Source organism: Crocodylus porosus, unplaced genomic scaffold (assembly GCF_001723895.1).
Source record: "Crocodylus porosus isolate Cpor-Errol unplaced genomic scaffold, CroPor_comp1, whole genome shotgun sequence".
Lineage (NCBI taxonomy): Eukaryota > Metazoa > Chordata > Crocodylia > Crocodylidae > Crocodylus > Crocodylus porosus.
The window spans coordinates 9971562-9985777 of NW_017728909.1; the positions used below are offsets into that span (position 1 = coordinate 9971562).

The 14216-nt window shown below is 46.1% G+C and overlaps 2 protein-coding genes and 1 long non-coding RNA gene across 3 annotated transcripts in view; 2 read left to right on the forward strand and 1 right to left on the reverse strand.

The window, feature by feature from the left end:
* LOC109307731 overlaps positions 1-6638 on the reverse strand; it is an 18834-nt gene extending 12196 nt beyond the window's left edge. Inside the window, exons 1-2 of the long non-coding RNA XR_002100344.1 lie at positions 6449-6638; positions 4584-4594 (exon numbers count right to left, since the gene is read on the reverse strand). This is a non-coding gene — a long non-coding RNA (uncharacterized LOC109307731). The remainder of the gene's footprint in view (positions 1-4583; positions 4595-6448) is intronic.
* On the forward strand, positions 1039-6379 carry LOC109307729 (60S ribosomal protein L17). The gene is made up of 6 exons (XM_019531779.1): positions 1039-1140; positions 1626-1666; positions 2791-2925; positions 4292-4390; positions 5048-5239; positions 6289-6379. The coding sequence occupies exons 1-6, from the start codon at positions 1101-1103 to the stop codon at positions 6334-6336; spliced, it is 555 nt and encodes a 184-aa protein (XP_019387324.1). The 5' UTR covers positions 1039-1100; the 3' UTR covers positions 6337-6379.
* A 2439-nt stretch (positions 6639-9077) lies between the features above and the next one.
* On the forward strand, positions 9078-13962 carry CUNH18orf32 (chromosome unknown C18orf32 homolog). Its single transcript, XM_019531780.1, has 3 exons — positions 9078-9154; positions 10861-11102; positions 13279-13962. The coding sequence occupies exons 2-3, from the start codon at positions 10887-10889 to the stop codon at positions 13351-13353; spliced, it is 291 nt and encodes a 96-aa protein (XP_019387325.1). The 5' UTR covers positions 9078-9154; positions 10861-10886; the 3' UTR covers positions 13354-13962.
* Positions 13963-14216: the final 254 nt, after the last annotated feature.

Consider the following 14216-nt stretch of genomic DNA (forward strand, 5'->3'; position numbering starts at 1 on the left):
TGGCAGGGACCAAGGTGTGGAAAGGCAAGAGGCAAGGACTCCCCCTGACTGCCCCTCTGTCACTGCTTTCCCCAGCAGGGGTGGGGTGCAGGGCTGATTTCAGAGACCCTCCAGTAATTCAGTCCTTGACATGGATGATGTTAATTATCCCAATGATGTTAATCATCACATTAATACACTTTCCAGGCATGGGAGCCACTGACTACAAACCTCTATTCCTCTTGGTTCAGAGACGATACCTTTTATTAGACCAACAGAAATTGCAAATAATAATAATTATTATTATAATACTTGAAATTGCAATTCCTATCGGTCTAATAAAAGGCATCATTTCTGAACCAAGAGTTCTGGTTTTTGCATTTTTCTCAGAAAAAGGAAAAGGGTTCGTCTTCAATTTGGGGCGGCCGCCCGGGTCAGCTCGGGGGAGTCCAGCTCAACCCTGCTGAACAGCCTGAGCCCCGCCTGGAGCGAAGCTTGTCGCGCCGCACGAATCCGGCACTTGAGACACGGCCCCTTGGCTCCTTTCCGCCGCTCGCCTAGCCTGGCTCTTGACGGTGCTCCCTTGCTGAAATCTCGCTCCCCCCGGCCCTCTCGCGAGACGGCGAGCGCTCGGCAAGTCTCCCGGCATGCCTTGCTCTTCCTCTTCCCTAGCGCAGCGCCGAGGTGGGTGGGCAGTGGTGGTGTCGGGCCCGGTACAATCCGCCGCGCTGAGGCGCCATCCTGCGGCGGCGCCTGGGGGGCGCGCGGGGCAGCGGCGAGGGTGCGGCCACGGGGTGCTTCCCGCACCGGTATTGCTGCTCCCCGAGCTCGGGGGCGCCGGGGAGCAAGGCCTGTGCGCCCTGGGGGGGAGGGGGAGAAGTCCGAGGGACCCGGATGTGCCGCGCTCCCGGCCCCAGCAGGTCGGCAGAGCCCATACACCTGCTCTTAAAGGGGAGGGTGAGTTGCCTATTGGGCTGCTCTGGACAAGGGTTTAGGAGCTGGGTCATGCACATCCTGCCAGGAAAACGAGATTTCAGGGAGGGAGGCAGCTGCTGGGTACGGGCGCGATGGTGCCTGAAGCTAACTGAAGCTCTTTGTGTTTCCACAGCTAAGCTCTGACGATGGTGCGCTACTCCCTGGATCCGGAGAACCCCACCAAGTGTGAGTGTGTGGTGGGGCTGCAAAGGGGGGCACAGAGTGGGGCAAGGCTGTTTTCCAGGGGGGCAGATGACGGGCGAGGAGGGATGCTCAGGAATTGCAGCAGGGGGAGCTTAGGTTGGACGTGACAAAAAGCTGTTTCGCTTAGAGTGGTGAAGCACTGGATGTAAACAGAATGAGGAGTAACGGCCTGACGTTGCATCAAGGGAAGCTTAAGTTGGATATTAGGAAAACATTTCTTACTAGGAGGGTAGTAAAACACTTGAACCAGGTTACCAGAGAGGTGATGGAAGCTCCATCCTTGGAGGTTTTTAAGGCCCAGCTTGACAAAGCTTTGGCTGGGATGATCAAATTGGGGTTGCTTTGAGCAGGGGGTGTAGGATGCAACCTCCTGAGGTCACTTCCAACCCTCACTTTCTGTGATTCAGCACCAGTAGACTGACTTAAGTGCAGCTCACATTCCAACCATTCACCTTTTGTCTCCACAGCCTGCAAGTCCAGGGGCTCCAACCTCCGGGTCCACTTTAAGGTATGTGCAGCATGTTTGGCAGTTTTCTGAAAGCAAATGGACTAACGACTACAGTGAAATGTGGAGGGTGAGTCCTTCCTGGCTGAAGAAAAGCTCTGGGGCTGCAGTGATGACTTTCTTAGGACACCTTTGGATTTATCATGAAAATATCTGAATTCTGAGCAGCCCATTTCTCCCATCAGTCCCATTTTTTTTTCTTGTGCCACTTGGAAAAATCTAGGAGCTTTAATTGGTTTGTCATAATTGTTGTGTGACACACAAATTTGGGATTTGGGTACTGTTACACCATTTTACGGGCAGAAATAGAAATTTAATTCTTGAATTTATTTTCCAAAGTTTGGCAATGTGAATTTATCTTTCTCTACTTGTATTCTGATACAAATTTGAGATCAGTATGGCTTTTTTCCTTGTTCCCTTATTTTTCTATTTATCACGTTTGATTCAGCTGTAGGAATCACTTTTTTTTTTATCATGAACATTTTTGTTTCTGGTCATGTCCTTCTGAAGTAGTCAATGAAAAATGTTATGAGTCCGAACTACCTGAATGTTCTTTATCTGTTGTATTTAACATCACCAAAAGCTGTCTTTAATATTAGTGTTTAATGCTTTAGCAAGTATATTCAAATGATTAGTGGACTTGAACTTAACTTTTTGAAAATTCCTGCCTCTGAGATAAAACAAGAGCACGGTCATAGTGGAATCACAAAACTTCTAATTGGGATGGACATGGAGACTCTCAAATTGAGAGAATGTAATTTTCGTGAGACAGATCAGAATTAAGGAATTCTCTGCAGAGAGAAGAGAATGAGTCACTAAACTTTACTAAATTTCATTAAAACTTTACCAAAACTGCACTAAAAACAAAACCCAAAATTAATTTTCCTGACTTGGCTTCTTTTAAACTGTTTCCGCAGTAATTAACATAGGAGTAGTAAGATGGGATTAATCAGCTCCTTTCTTTTATAAACTGGGAAAGAAGGAAGACATTGTTTTATTTTTATGGAGAAATTAGGGGTACAGATAGGAGAGACTTGCATGTGTTCAGGTAAATGCATACTTTAATTTGTCAGTAGGGAAGAGCTTTTGGAGAAACATTCATTAATGTACTATGCTTTCTTTGTCAGAACACTCGGGAAACTGCCCAAGCTATCAAGGGCATGCATATCCGGAAAGCCACCAAGTACTTGAAGGATGTGACCCTAAAGAAGCAGTGTGTTCCTTTCCGTCGGTACAATGGTGGAGTTGGTAGATGTGCCCAGGTGAGGTTTGAAATTTGAAAGTTTGCTTTTGAACAAAAAATTATCTAGAACACACGTGTGCCACAGTGGCATAAGCAAGCTCTGTGGCACAGAGCAGACTGGGGAGTGGACAAGCAGCAGGGTGGCTGATATGGCAGGGAGCAGAAAAAAAAACAGCAGATAGAGCAGGGTGGGCAGTGTCTTTCGCACGGGCTGGATCGAGGCTGCGGCAGACTCCATTTCCCGGCAGCCCCTGTGGCGGCAACAGTTCCTGCTTACTGCCACTGGTCCCAGCCCTACTGCCCAGGTACTCTAGCCCAACATTCCTGCAATGGCTGAAACTCCACAGGGAGCAGATTGTGCCTCTGCCCAGGCCCTACCCTGTGGTGTCACAACTGCAGGATCCTGGCCCCAGGGGGTACCTCCCCAGCTGGCTGTCCTGCCCATACAGCTCCTGACCAGTCTCCATGGAGACCTGGGAACCATAGAGTCATGACAGCTGTGTAGGCAGGGGCTGCTGGGAAATGGATTCTGGCCACTGGCTGGATCCACCATTTTGCCCACCCATGAGAGAGCAAGGGAAGGAGGTCAGAGTGTGGAGTCAGGGAGGGTGTAGGGCTAATTTGTGGTATGCCTGCCAAAAAGGTTGGCTCCCATTGATGTGGAAGATGAAGACTTGATTGTATTTTGGGTATTCAGCTATGGTGAAGAGAGAAATTGATGCATTGAATTCTAAGTGAAAAGTAAGTGTGAGCATGTGGGCAGAAACATTACACCAGTACTAAATTGTAACAGTACAAGCTGTTCGACTATAGCTGTTAAGTTTGTTTACTCCTGTACTGGTTTAAGTGGAGCTAAAGAGCTATATAACTTTAAACCTGTTTTGTTCAGGTGCAGTTACAGAGGTTTAGTTCACTTATTCTGGTGAAGAAGCAGACAGACTTAACTGTAAATCAGAGTAGGTAATGCTGCTCCCAAATAGCAAGTCCTTTCTTTTTTAAGATTATTTAATGTTACTGCTGTCCACAGACTAAGCTCATTCCTATCTTAAAAATGTAAGCTATAACATGATTTAACATATGGCAGCTTTTGCTTGCACAGTCTAGGGCACCAGTAGTCATTGCTGACTTCTTTGATCACTTGAACTGTGCAGAAGGTACGTTTTAAATGAACTTTAGTGATTTTGGTGTATTAGTTAAAAGTGAATTCAGGCAGGATTTTATGTAAAATTAGAATGGTCAGTTGTGGTTGCTGTGATGACTTTCTTAGGACACCTTTGGATTAACCATGAAAAGAAGTTTCGAGTTCTGAGCAACCTTTGTTAAAAGATGAACAATTGTTTTTGTTTTAAGTAAAACTACAACTAATCTGAATTTTAATCTTGCAGGCCAAGCAGTGGGGCTGGACACAGGGGCGCTGGCCTAAAAAAAGCGCTGAGTTCTTACTGCACATGCTCAAGAACGCTGAGAGTAATGCTGAGCTTAAAGTAAGCAAAGAATACAAATCGACCAGTAGAGCCAGTTCAATATCTTGGGATACAAGTAGTCCCAAATTGGGAACTAAAAACCAAAGGTGACATTGTTTACTTTATATAGAGGGAGAGCTTGCAGCACTCTGGTCTGGATTTGTGGTTTTGATTTGTCATTGTCTGCTGCACAAATTGTACAGTCTTTGGGAACAAAACATAAGGCTTACAACTTACAGTTTATGCACTAAATTAGCAATTTGCATGCTTACAGTGTGTGGCAGAGAAGGGTTTTGAAACTTACAGAATTAAGGATATACTCTTACTAATTTGTAGCTTAGTTTAAAATATTCTTAGTACTGAATTGTAGTTACTTTTGATGGCAGTGATGACTATCTTAGGACACCTTTGGAATAACCATGAAACAAACTGTTTTTTCTGAGCCATCAGTATTTTAAAATTTTAGATTGTACCTTTTAGAAAAATGCTCAAAGTCTTACTAAGCCTTTTTTTGGCTAGATAAAGTGTAATGGTATTTGATATTTAATTTTGAGTTTTTGTTTCCACATACTAGTTTTTAGTGTTTGTCTCCTTTTGGTTGGTACAAGGCTGTTTGGTTTATAGACAAAAACAGACCTTGAGTGAATTAATTACATATTTGTTTTGTGTTTCTTTCAGGGCCTTGATGTGGATTCTTTGGTAATCGAGCACATCCAGGTGAACAAGGCCCCTAAAATGCGTAGACGTACCTACAGGGCCCATGGTCGGATCAACCCCTACATGAGTTCCCCCTGTCACATTGAGATGATCCTCACTGAGAAAGAGCAGATTGTACCTAAACCAGAAGAGGAAGTTGCACAAAAGAAAAAGGTTAGAAATATTTAGTAGTGAAACTCTTGGCAACTTAATTTCAGATTTGACTCTAAATTTGGTCAGAACTCTTGTCAGTGTGTTTAAAAAATCTGAGATTTTTTTTAAATTGTTTTTCAAATAATGTGGTTGCTGGGTCATCTTAGGATACCTTTGGAATAATGAAAGCAAAATACCTGCTGAGCGGCCTTAATACTTTTGTGCAGGGTATGGAAGAGCCGTCTTGAAAACTAGTGAAAAGATGGTTTCAGCTTCTTTCCCAGTTTCTGGTTTCAGGCAAGGAATGTTTCTAAATAACTTAATGTGTACACACACTGAGTTTGTGGAAAGATGTCCACACATGGAGTTGTTCAGGAATAGTTGTATATTGCTCTCCCAGTTTCCCTTACTCTGAAAGGATTTTCAAGTGTAGACGAGCCCTGAGAAACTTAATGAAAAGTAGAAACTTAGTGGATTGAGTAATTTCAATTTAAGTAACCATCTGATTTCTAGTAGGACTTCTGATATTTCATGCTTATGTTGCAAATTTTACAGGTGAGACTAATTCCTTTGTAAGTGCTTGAAGCCACACAGTGCAACACCAGATTCTGAAACTAGTCAAAATTCAGCTATGCTTTCTCGGTAGGGCAGCTATGAAAATTACTGAAGGTGTGCATATCTGCACTGCATACTTGGCAGATTGCTCTGTCCTGCTGAACCAGAAGCAGTGTGGGTGCATTTGCACAGGACTATGGGTAGGCAAATTAGTCCACTGCAGAAATGGGCTACATTGCTTCCACTTCAGGTGGATAATGCATACGTAGTAAGCATGACACACTTGAATGGACTGCCATCTGGGATGATAAGCTTTGCAGTGCAGGTATGCCTTGAAGTTTCTTGGAGGTAATAGAGAATTTTCCATATTCGGGATCACCGGTAGGAACTTGTCAGTGGTAGTAATCCTCCCTCCTTCCCCAAAAGAAAAGTGACTTTGAGCAAATGCTGTGAGAATCACTTGGCATTATCTTTCTGTTCTGTGTAGACTTTCACTAATACTTTCCTTTTTTCAGATATCCCAGAAGAAGCTGAAGAAGCAGAAGCTTATGGCTCGGGAGTAAATCTGATTCAACAGATGTACATAAATAAAAAGAAAAAGTCTGATTGTGTGTGCATGTATTTTTTAAAATTAATTCTTTAAGAGTTTTGCTTGCTTATTTTTTAACATTTAACATGCCTAACAGTTTATTCTTTTCAAAGGTTTTATTACGCTATTGGGCAGTGGTCTACAACATTTAAAGCAGGGATGGGGAACATCCGGCCCATACGCCAGATCTGATCAGCTGGGGGACTCCATCTCCCAGCCGCCCCTGCTGGCATGACTTGCGCCAGTCTTCATGGAGACCTCAGTCTCACCAGCAGCAGAGCAGCACAGGGGGCTGCTCTGGACCTGCCTGGAATCCAGCTTGCTCTGGAGCCGTGATCTGTAGCAAGCACAGTCTGGGCAGGGGCACGCATGCAGGGGATCATGGCTCTGCTTCAGCTTGCAGCAATGACAACCTGTCTGGAGCCGAGGCAAAGCCATGATCCCCTGCATGTGTACTCCTGCCCAGAGTGTGCAGGCCACAGGGCAGCTCCGGAGCAAGCTGCCCATGTTCCCAGCAGCTCCAGAGTAGCCCCCTTCACTGCTTTGCTGCTGTGAGGCTGAGGTCTCCGTGAAGGCCAGCACAAGCCATGCAGGCAGGGGCAGCTGGGAAATGGAGTCCCCAGCCAACTGGTGGCCCAGAGGGTCCCCATTCCTGATTTAAAGCATCAGGCATTCCTGCTTTAAAGCATCACCCAGTTAGAGTAGCAGGTGGGCATTAGGACCAAGTTACTTTTTTCTAGAGGCATGGGGAGAGCAACTGCCACCTAAGACACCACTCCCCCACGCCCCACGCTACTGAATTTTGTTACTCCCTTGAATGTTGCTGAACGAACAGCCTCAGGTCCGAGGGCTCCATGGGCTGAAATGGCTCCATGGGCTGTAGGTTGCCAACCTCCCACTGCGAATTCCTAAAGCATGTTCCTTCCTCTAACATCCTTGTCACAAACAGTTTAACAGACTGCAACCACTTTAGATTATTTCTAACTAAAGTTCTGATTTAAAGCCTTGAAATTCATGGTAAGGGTAAGACATCAGAAAGTTTCAGTAAATTCAGTTGGTCAATTTTTTTTTCTTTGCACTTCGGTATGTTTAATTTAGAGAAATGTTGAGTGTTGAAAAGTGATGACAACATTCCATTTATTCATGTTTAGTTACTGAATCACAGAAAGTAGGGGTTGAAAGAGACCTCAGGAGGTCATCTAATCCAGTGGTTCTGGGGTTTTTTTGTACTGGGACCCATTTGTTTGTAAAGGCCAATGCCCAGTCCAGACCCAGTGGCCCTCATTCCTGACCTATCTCCCTGCCCCTAGGCCCCAGCCCCACCACTGTGTGAGGCCAGGGGGTGGGGAGGGGGGAAGCAGCCAGTTTTCCCCATCTTTCTCCTTTAAAAGGAATCTATTTTTAAAGTTTGTTCATGACCCTTTCATATATTCTTGTGACTTACTTTTGGGTCACAACCCATAGGTTGAGAAATGCTGATCCAGCCCTCTGCTCAAAGCCAGGACCATTCTGAAATGGATCATCCCAGCCAAAGCTTTGTCTAGCTGGGTATGAACAACTTCCAACGATGGAGATTGCACCACCTCTCTGGGTAACCTGTTGCAGTGTTTTACTATCCTCCTGGTGAGAAACTTTTTCCTAGTATCTAACCTAAACTTCCCTTGCTGCAACTTGAGCCCATTGCTCCTTGTTTTGGCATCTGCCACCACTGAGAACAGTCTAGCTCCATCCCCTTGAAACCCCCTGCGGGTAGTTGAAGGCTGCTAATCATTCTCAATCATTCTGTGGACTAAGTAGACCCAGCTCTTTCAGCTTCTCCTTACTGATTAACATCAATGTTAACTGATGATGGGCAAATAATGTCTATGAGAATCAGCTGGTCTGGGATGTTGAACAGTTAATTTCTTTTGTGCTTTAGAATATCAGTACCCCTTGCGCAGCAATGGTGATGTGAGTGTCTCACTGCAGTAGCACATCTTTTTGTCTTTGATAAATGCTGGCCAAAGCGCAGAACAGATGACGATTTCTAGAAACAGCTGAGCAGTTGCTCTTTGTGCAGATAGTGCTGTGCGTTTAAACAGCATTTTAACATTGCCTGAGCTTGTCATGGTTTTGCAAGAAAACACAGGTTAAGTGTTGCTCACCAAATGAGCATCTATGGCTTCGGTGCTATGGGCATGCAGATCCTGCACAGGGGTCTTCTCCGGCCTGCGCAGGGGCTCAGACAGCCTCCCCTCGGGCGTGCCGGTTCTCACACAACGGAAGAGCTGCCAGTTACAGGGTCAGATCTAGGTCCTTCTGGCCCCCTGCCTCAATCCCTCAGCCACCAAGGAAACCAAGTGCCAGGCCCTGCCGTGCTTTGCCAGGGGGAGGAAGAAGGGGCGAAGTCCTGTCCAATTCCACCCCTAAAGCTACCCTCCGTCTTCAGCGTGCACCCCAAACGCAAGCTGGGCAGAAACTTTCCACCGATGCGAGCGCTGCCTGCAGCAGCCGGGCTCTTGACAGCGGTGTCGTCCCTCTCATGGTGTGATCGTATCGCTGCGCGCTTGTGGCCGCTCTCAATGTCTCATACGCGGCACGTGGTGTGTGCGGCCGGGCCGGGAGCCACCCCGGAAGTCCCGCACCAGCCCCCGCCTCTGAAGTCTCTGGCGTCATGGCCTCTGGCGGCGGAGAGGGGGGCAGCCCCGCCCCACGTGACCCCGGGCCTCGCTTTTCCATTGGTGCCCAGGCTGCGCCCTCTGACCCGGACGTGAAGAGGTGGCTTCCGGTGGGAGCGGGTATCGGTGGCTGAGGTGAGAGGGCGCGTCGGGGGCTCGGTCTGGGCGGTTATGGCCTCCTCCGCGGCCAGCCCAGCCTGAGCCGGGGGTGGCGGTCGTGGGCGGGTGGTGTTTAGACACTATAGACCTCAGGCCCTGTAGATCCCATGGACATTAGGGCTGGAAGGGACCTCCGATATCATCCGGTCCAGCCGCCCCCCCCATGGAGCAGGAAGTCAGCGGGGGTCAGATCACCCCGGCAAGATAAGCATCAAAGCGTTTCTTAAAGGTATCCAGAGAAGGTGCTTGCACCACTTCTAGGGGGAGTCTATTCCAGACTCTGAAGACTCAGATGGTAAAGAAGTTTTTCTTTGTGTCCAGTATAAAACGGTCTTCTAGCAGTTTGTGACCATTAGACCTTGTTTTCCCTTGGGGTGCCATGGTGAACAGACGTTCTTCCAGTTCCTGATGCACACCCCTGATGTACTTATAGACTGCCACCAAGTCCCCCTGAGCCTTCACTTCTCCAGGCTGAAGAGTCCCACGCCTCAGGCGTTTCACCATGTTGAATGTCATTGGGTTTTGATCTGCCCATCTTGTGAGCCTGTCAAGGTCTGCCTGAATCACCAGCCCATCCTCTAGTGTGAGAAGTGCAGCCAGCACCTCAGCTGGAGGCTCTAGCGTGTGCTGGGGTCTCGCCCTGTTGGCTTAAGAGGAAGGTGTCGGAGGTGTCGGTAAAACACGCCGGATACACACCCATGGCAACAGCTCTGTGGTTCAGCTGCTGCTGGTGCGACAGGAGCATGGGTGAAGAGGGACCTGTGGTCTGACCCAGTCAGTGGCAGGGCTTAATACTAGGTCATAGGTGAAATCAGTCATAACTTTAACCCCAGACAGAGGCAGCTGTCAGGTAAGCAGGTGCAATAGAGCAGGGCCCCTTGCCCCTGCCATGTCTTTGCTAAAAATTTTATGACCTTAAAATACTTTAAGACCTTAAAACCCAGGTAACAGTGCTCCTGGGTTGTGTATTGGGGAAGTTCTGCTGTATGGGAGATGTTATCCTGGTTTTAGACATCTGACTTGGGGACGCCTGAGTTCTCTGTTGCTCAGCTGGGGACGCTGTCAGCCTCGGCGTCGGAGGTGCTGAGCCCTCCCAGCTTCATTTGACGTCAGCAAGATTTGCTGGCACCTAGCGCCGTAATCTGGCTTAAATTGGTTACAAGAAACTTTTTAAGCTTTTAATCGTGGTTAAAGGAAGAATCCAAATGAAATAGTGTGCCCTTTGGGCATTTTTGTGCTGTACAAAGTTGACTGAGAAGGCTTTTCCTTGTTTCTCTTTCAGGCCGCCACTAAAAGGCCTTACATTCAGCAAGTATTTCTTTTTCCAGAGAGAACTTATCACTCAGTTTCAGCTTTGCAGTTACAGAGCAAAACAACAAGCTTTAGCATGAAAAGGTTGTTGGAGCATCAGGAATACCAACCTGGGGCTTTCAGCAAAATGAAGGAAGCCTTGTTTGCTGTGACAGAAGCCCCCTTGTAACTGAATGGCGGGACTGAGTTCCTTGAAGCTTTAGTATAGCTTTTCTCTGTCAACCGTGTTAAGCTATTTATTTAAAAATAACAAACAAACTAATTTCTCTTTCTACTGCTCAACCTTCACTTGCTTATTCTATTCATAGATTCATAGATTCATATTGTATACCATTTTCCATCATCCTAAACTTTTTCTCTTGTATCAACAGCTTCTGTTGTCAGATCAAGAAGAGCCATGGTGTGCATTCCTTGCATCGTCATTCCAGTTCTTCTCTGGGTCTACAAGAAGTTTCTTGAGCCATATATCTACCCTATCATTTCACCTTTCATTAAGCGCATATGGCCCAGGAGAGCGGCACAGGATACATTGGCCACAAAACAAGGTCATGGTGACAGTACTGCAACTGCAGCTACAAAAAGAGACCGGAAGGATGATTCTGGGCCTTATAAGGTAAGTTATGTTAGAAGAGGGTCATAGCTAGGGACCTACCAAATTTACGGCAGAAGTAGAGTGCACAGCAGCTCCTTTAATTTGCATGTTTTCCCACACTCACCTCACCTCTTCCTCCCCTCCCCCTGCCTGATTAGTGGAGGACCCCATCACTCCCTCCTGATCAGTAGGGAAGATGAAATCTTGGTTTTAAACATGGTGCCTTTTTGCCTCCCTGCCCATCATCTGCAAACAGCAGGGCTGTCTGGGGCCAATCAGCAGCAGAAGGCAAAAACAGTGCCATATTAAAAGTGCAGTTTTTGCCTCTCTGCTGAATAGGAGTGAGCCGCAAGTGGGATCCCTCCACCAATCAGCCAGGCAGGACAGGGGGAACTTGCAAAATTAAAGGAGCCACAGTTCATACCACTTCTGCCAGGAATTCGGTAGGTCCTTAGTTATAGCTAAACAAGGAAGCCCCCACTAGAGCTTGCTGTGATAATCCAAACTGATAGTCACAAAGGGTGCAGACAGAAGTGCAGCTCCTAGCCGTAACTCAGAACAGTTTGTGCAAAGCGCTCTGAGTTACAGCGTTCACCAAGACCAAACAGAAGTTCGCTGTTGGTTCCAGCTAGGGGGGGAATCTAGCAGTGGGCTGGGAGCCTGCAGCCAGATTTCCATAGCATGGAAATTCCGTGGCCATGGCTATCTGCCAGTGCTCACTGTTTTCTGAATGGGAGTGGGGAAAAGCAACAGAAGGAGCTCATTCTTGGGGCTCCCCAGCCGGTACTGAAGGGTGGGGTGGGTTAATTGGAGCCCTCACTCCCACCTCGGGGTGGGGGGCTTCAATACACCTGCCCCACCCTCCAGGAGGGGCTGAAAACCCCCAGACTGAATTTTCTCCTCCCTTTCCCCGACATCCCATTCTAAAAACAGCACCAGTCTGGGATCTCCATGACCAAGTCAGAGAAGATGCTATATTTTGAAACATCTTCATCTGATACCTCATGCAATGAAGGGTCAGATTTTCACCTTTTTTGAAGCTCTCTGCAGCCTGTTATTTGTGTTTGGTCACAGCTATAAACTGCTTCCTGTAGCCAGATCAGGTGAAAATTGTCACTTCTGTCTACAGCCAGAGGTGTGGCGGGTTTTGGGAGTTAAATTTATATATGAAAGAAAAGGTCATAAATGCTTAACCAGGTACAGATTTCGCAAATTGAAAAAGTAAATTTCCCCTGTCTGAGCTCTATGATTTTTGGGGAGGAAACAAACATCTTCCAGAGATGTGACTTCTGTTCCACTTCTATATGCTGAAGATTCTATTAATGGAAGAGTGAGATCTTAGATGACCATCTCATACAGGGGTGTCAAATTCATCTGGCCTTACCTGCAGGCCAGATTGCGCGCACAGACCTTCACGTGCTAGATCCAGTGTACATGGTGCCCACTGCAGCTGATCCAGATGGGGTGGGAAGGAGCCCATCATTTTAGGCAATTGGCTGCAACTCTGGGAATCAGCTGCTGTGCCTGGCTTCTTCCCACAGTGCTGATGGGGCTCCAGTGCTGCTGCTTTCACTCGGGTGCTTGGCAGCCAGGTGGGCACTGGAGCCCCAGCAGCATGGGTATTGTGGGTGCTTGGCTGCTGCCACAGAAACAAGCTGTAATGCCAGGCTTGTTTCTGCAGTGCTGCTGGTGGCTCCAGCACCATGGCTGTTGCATGAGCACTTGGCTGCTTCCATAGGAAAGTTCCTTCATCCCAGCCAGGGACAGGGTAAACTCAGCGGGCTGAGTGATAGCTCTGTGGGCTGGATGAGGGCCATGTTTGACACACCTGCTCTAATGCATGAAGCAGAACAGGATAAAATGAAATTACCTTATCTGGTTCTGCTGGTGGTAATGAATAAGAATGTCAGTGCAATTCAGCTGTTTTCATGGTTATCATTCTCATCAGTATCACACTATGCTAGCCAAAGAAATTTATGTATGTTTTTCTATACGCTTTTCCATTTTACTGTGTTACTTTTAAAGAATTGCTTTTGACTTCAGTAGCTACCAGTGCAAACTTCTTTTGAATAACGGTAGATGTTCTGAGGCTCTCTGAATAAGTTTCTCCCCAACTAAAATTGCATTCTAAATTTGATTTTTGTCTTTAATCTCATGATTGAAAGATTTATCTCCTGTCTTGTATTTTTATTTTCAGTTTGAAAGCAATGGTGTTGCAAATGGAGTCACTGCAAAGGGACCAGCAGAGGTTTTTGACAAGAAGACCGATTAAAGGATTTTACTCCTTCCTATACAATATGAACTGGTGATACTGCTCTTGGAGATTTTTTTTGGTTTTTTTGTTTTTTTGTTTTTTTGCACTTTGATCTAAATGGAAGAGAGATGAGTAGTACAGAAGTGTCCTCTGCTACTAAAAGGAGTATTTAACAGGTTCCTATTTAAAATGTTTGAGAAATTTTTAAAAATATTTATTCCTTACTGCATTTTTCCCACTGAAATTCTTCCCATGTGTGCACTTCAGGTGATAGCTAGATTCTAGGTGAAATTATTTTTTTAAATGAATAAATGCGGCTTTGCACTGTAGATATCAGATATATACATAGTTGCCTTGGAATATATCCAGAATCCATCATTTTACACAACCTCCTGAATCTTGCATTCAGTTTGATCTTATTGTTTTATTCTGTATTGGCTTTAAATGTTGGATTGTATCTGCTATAGTTTGGAACTTATCTCTGAGGAGGTGTTCTAGCTCTTCACTTTAGGAACTAAAGGACTCCCTGCCTTCACTAAAGATTTATGAATTATGGATACAGGTAGGTTTTTTGGAAAGTCACCAAGGAGCTAGAGGAAGTGTGGTGTATGCAGGCTTTCTTAGCTTTACTACAAGCAGAAAAAAGGTCCTGATTCTGCCCTTTAACTATTCAGCATTGAGAGATTGCATACTTCTGTTCTAAAGAGGAATGGCAGGACATGGCATGAAAGGACTATTACTTCCTGTGTCAGCTGCAACAGTTCAAAATTGTATCATTCCATGTAAAATTTTAAATTATTCCAGATTAAATCAGTTTAACCTGCTTGTTTAACATATACATTGAAATAAAATGTTTTCAAAATGCCGGTTTGTTTCTCATA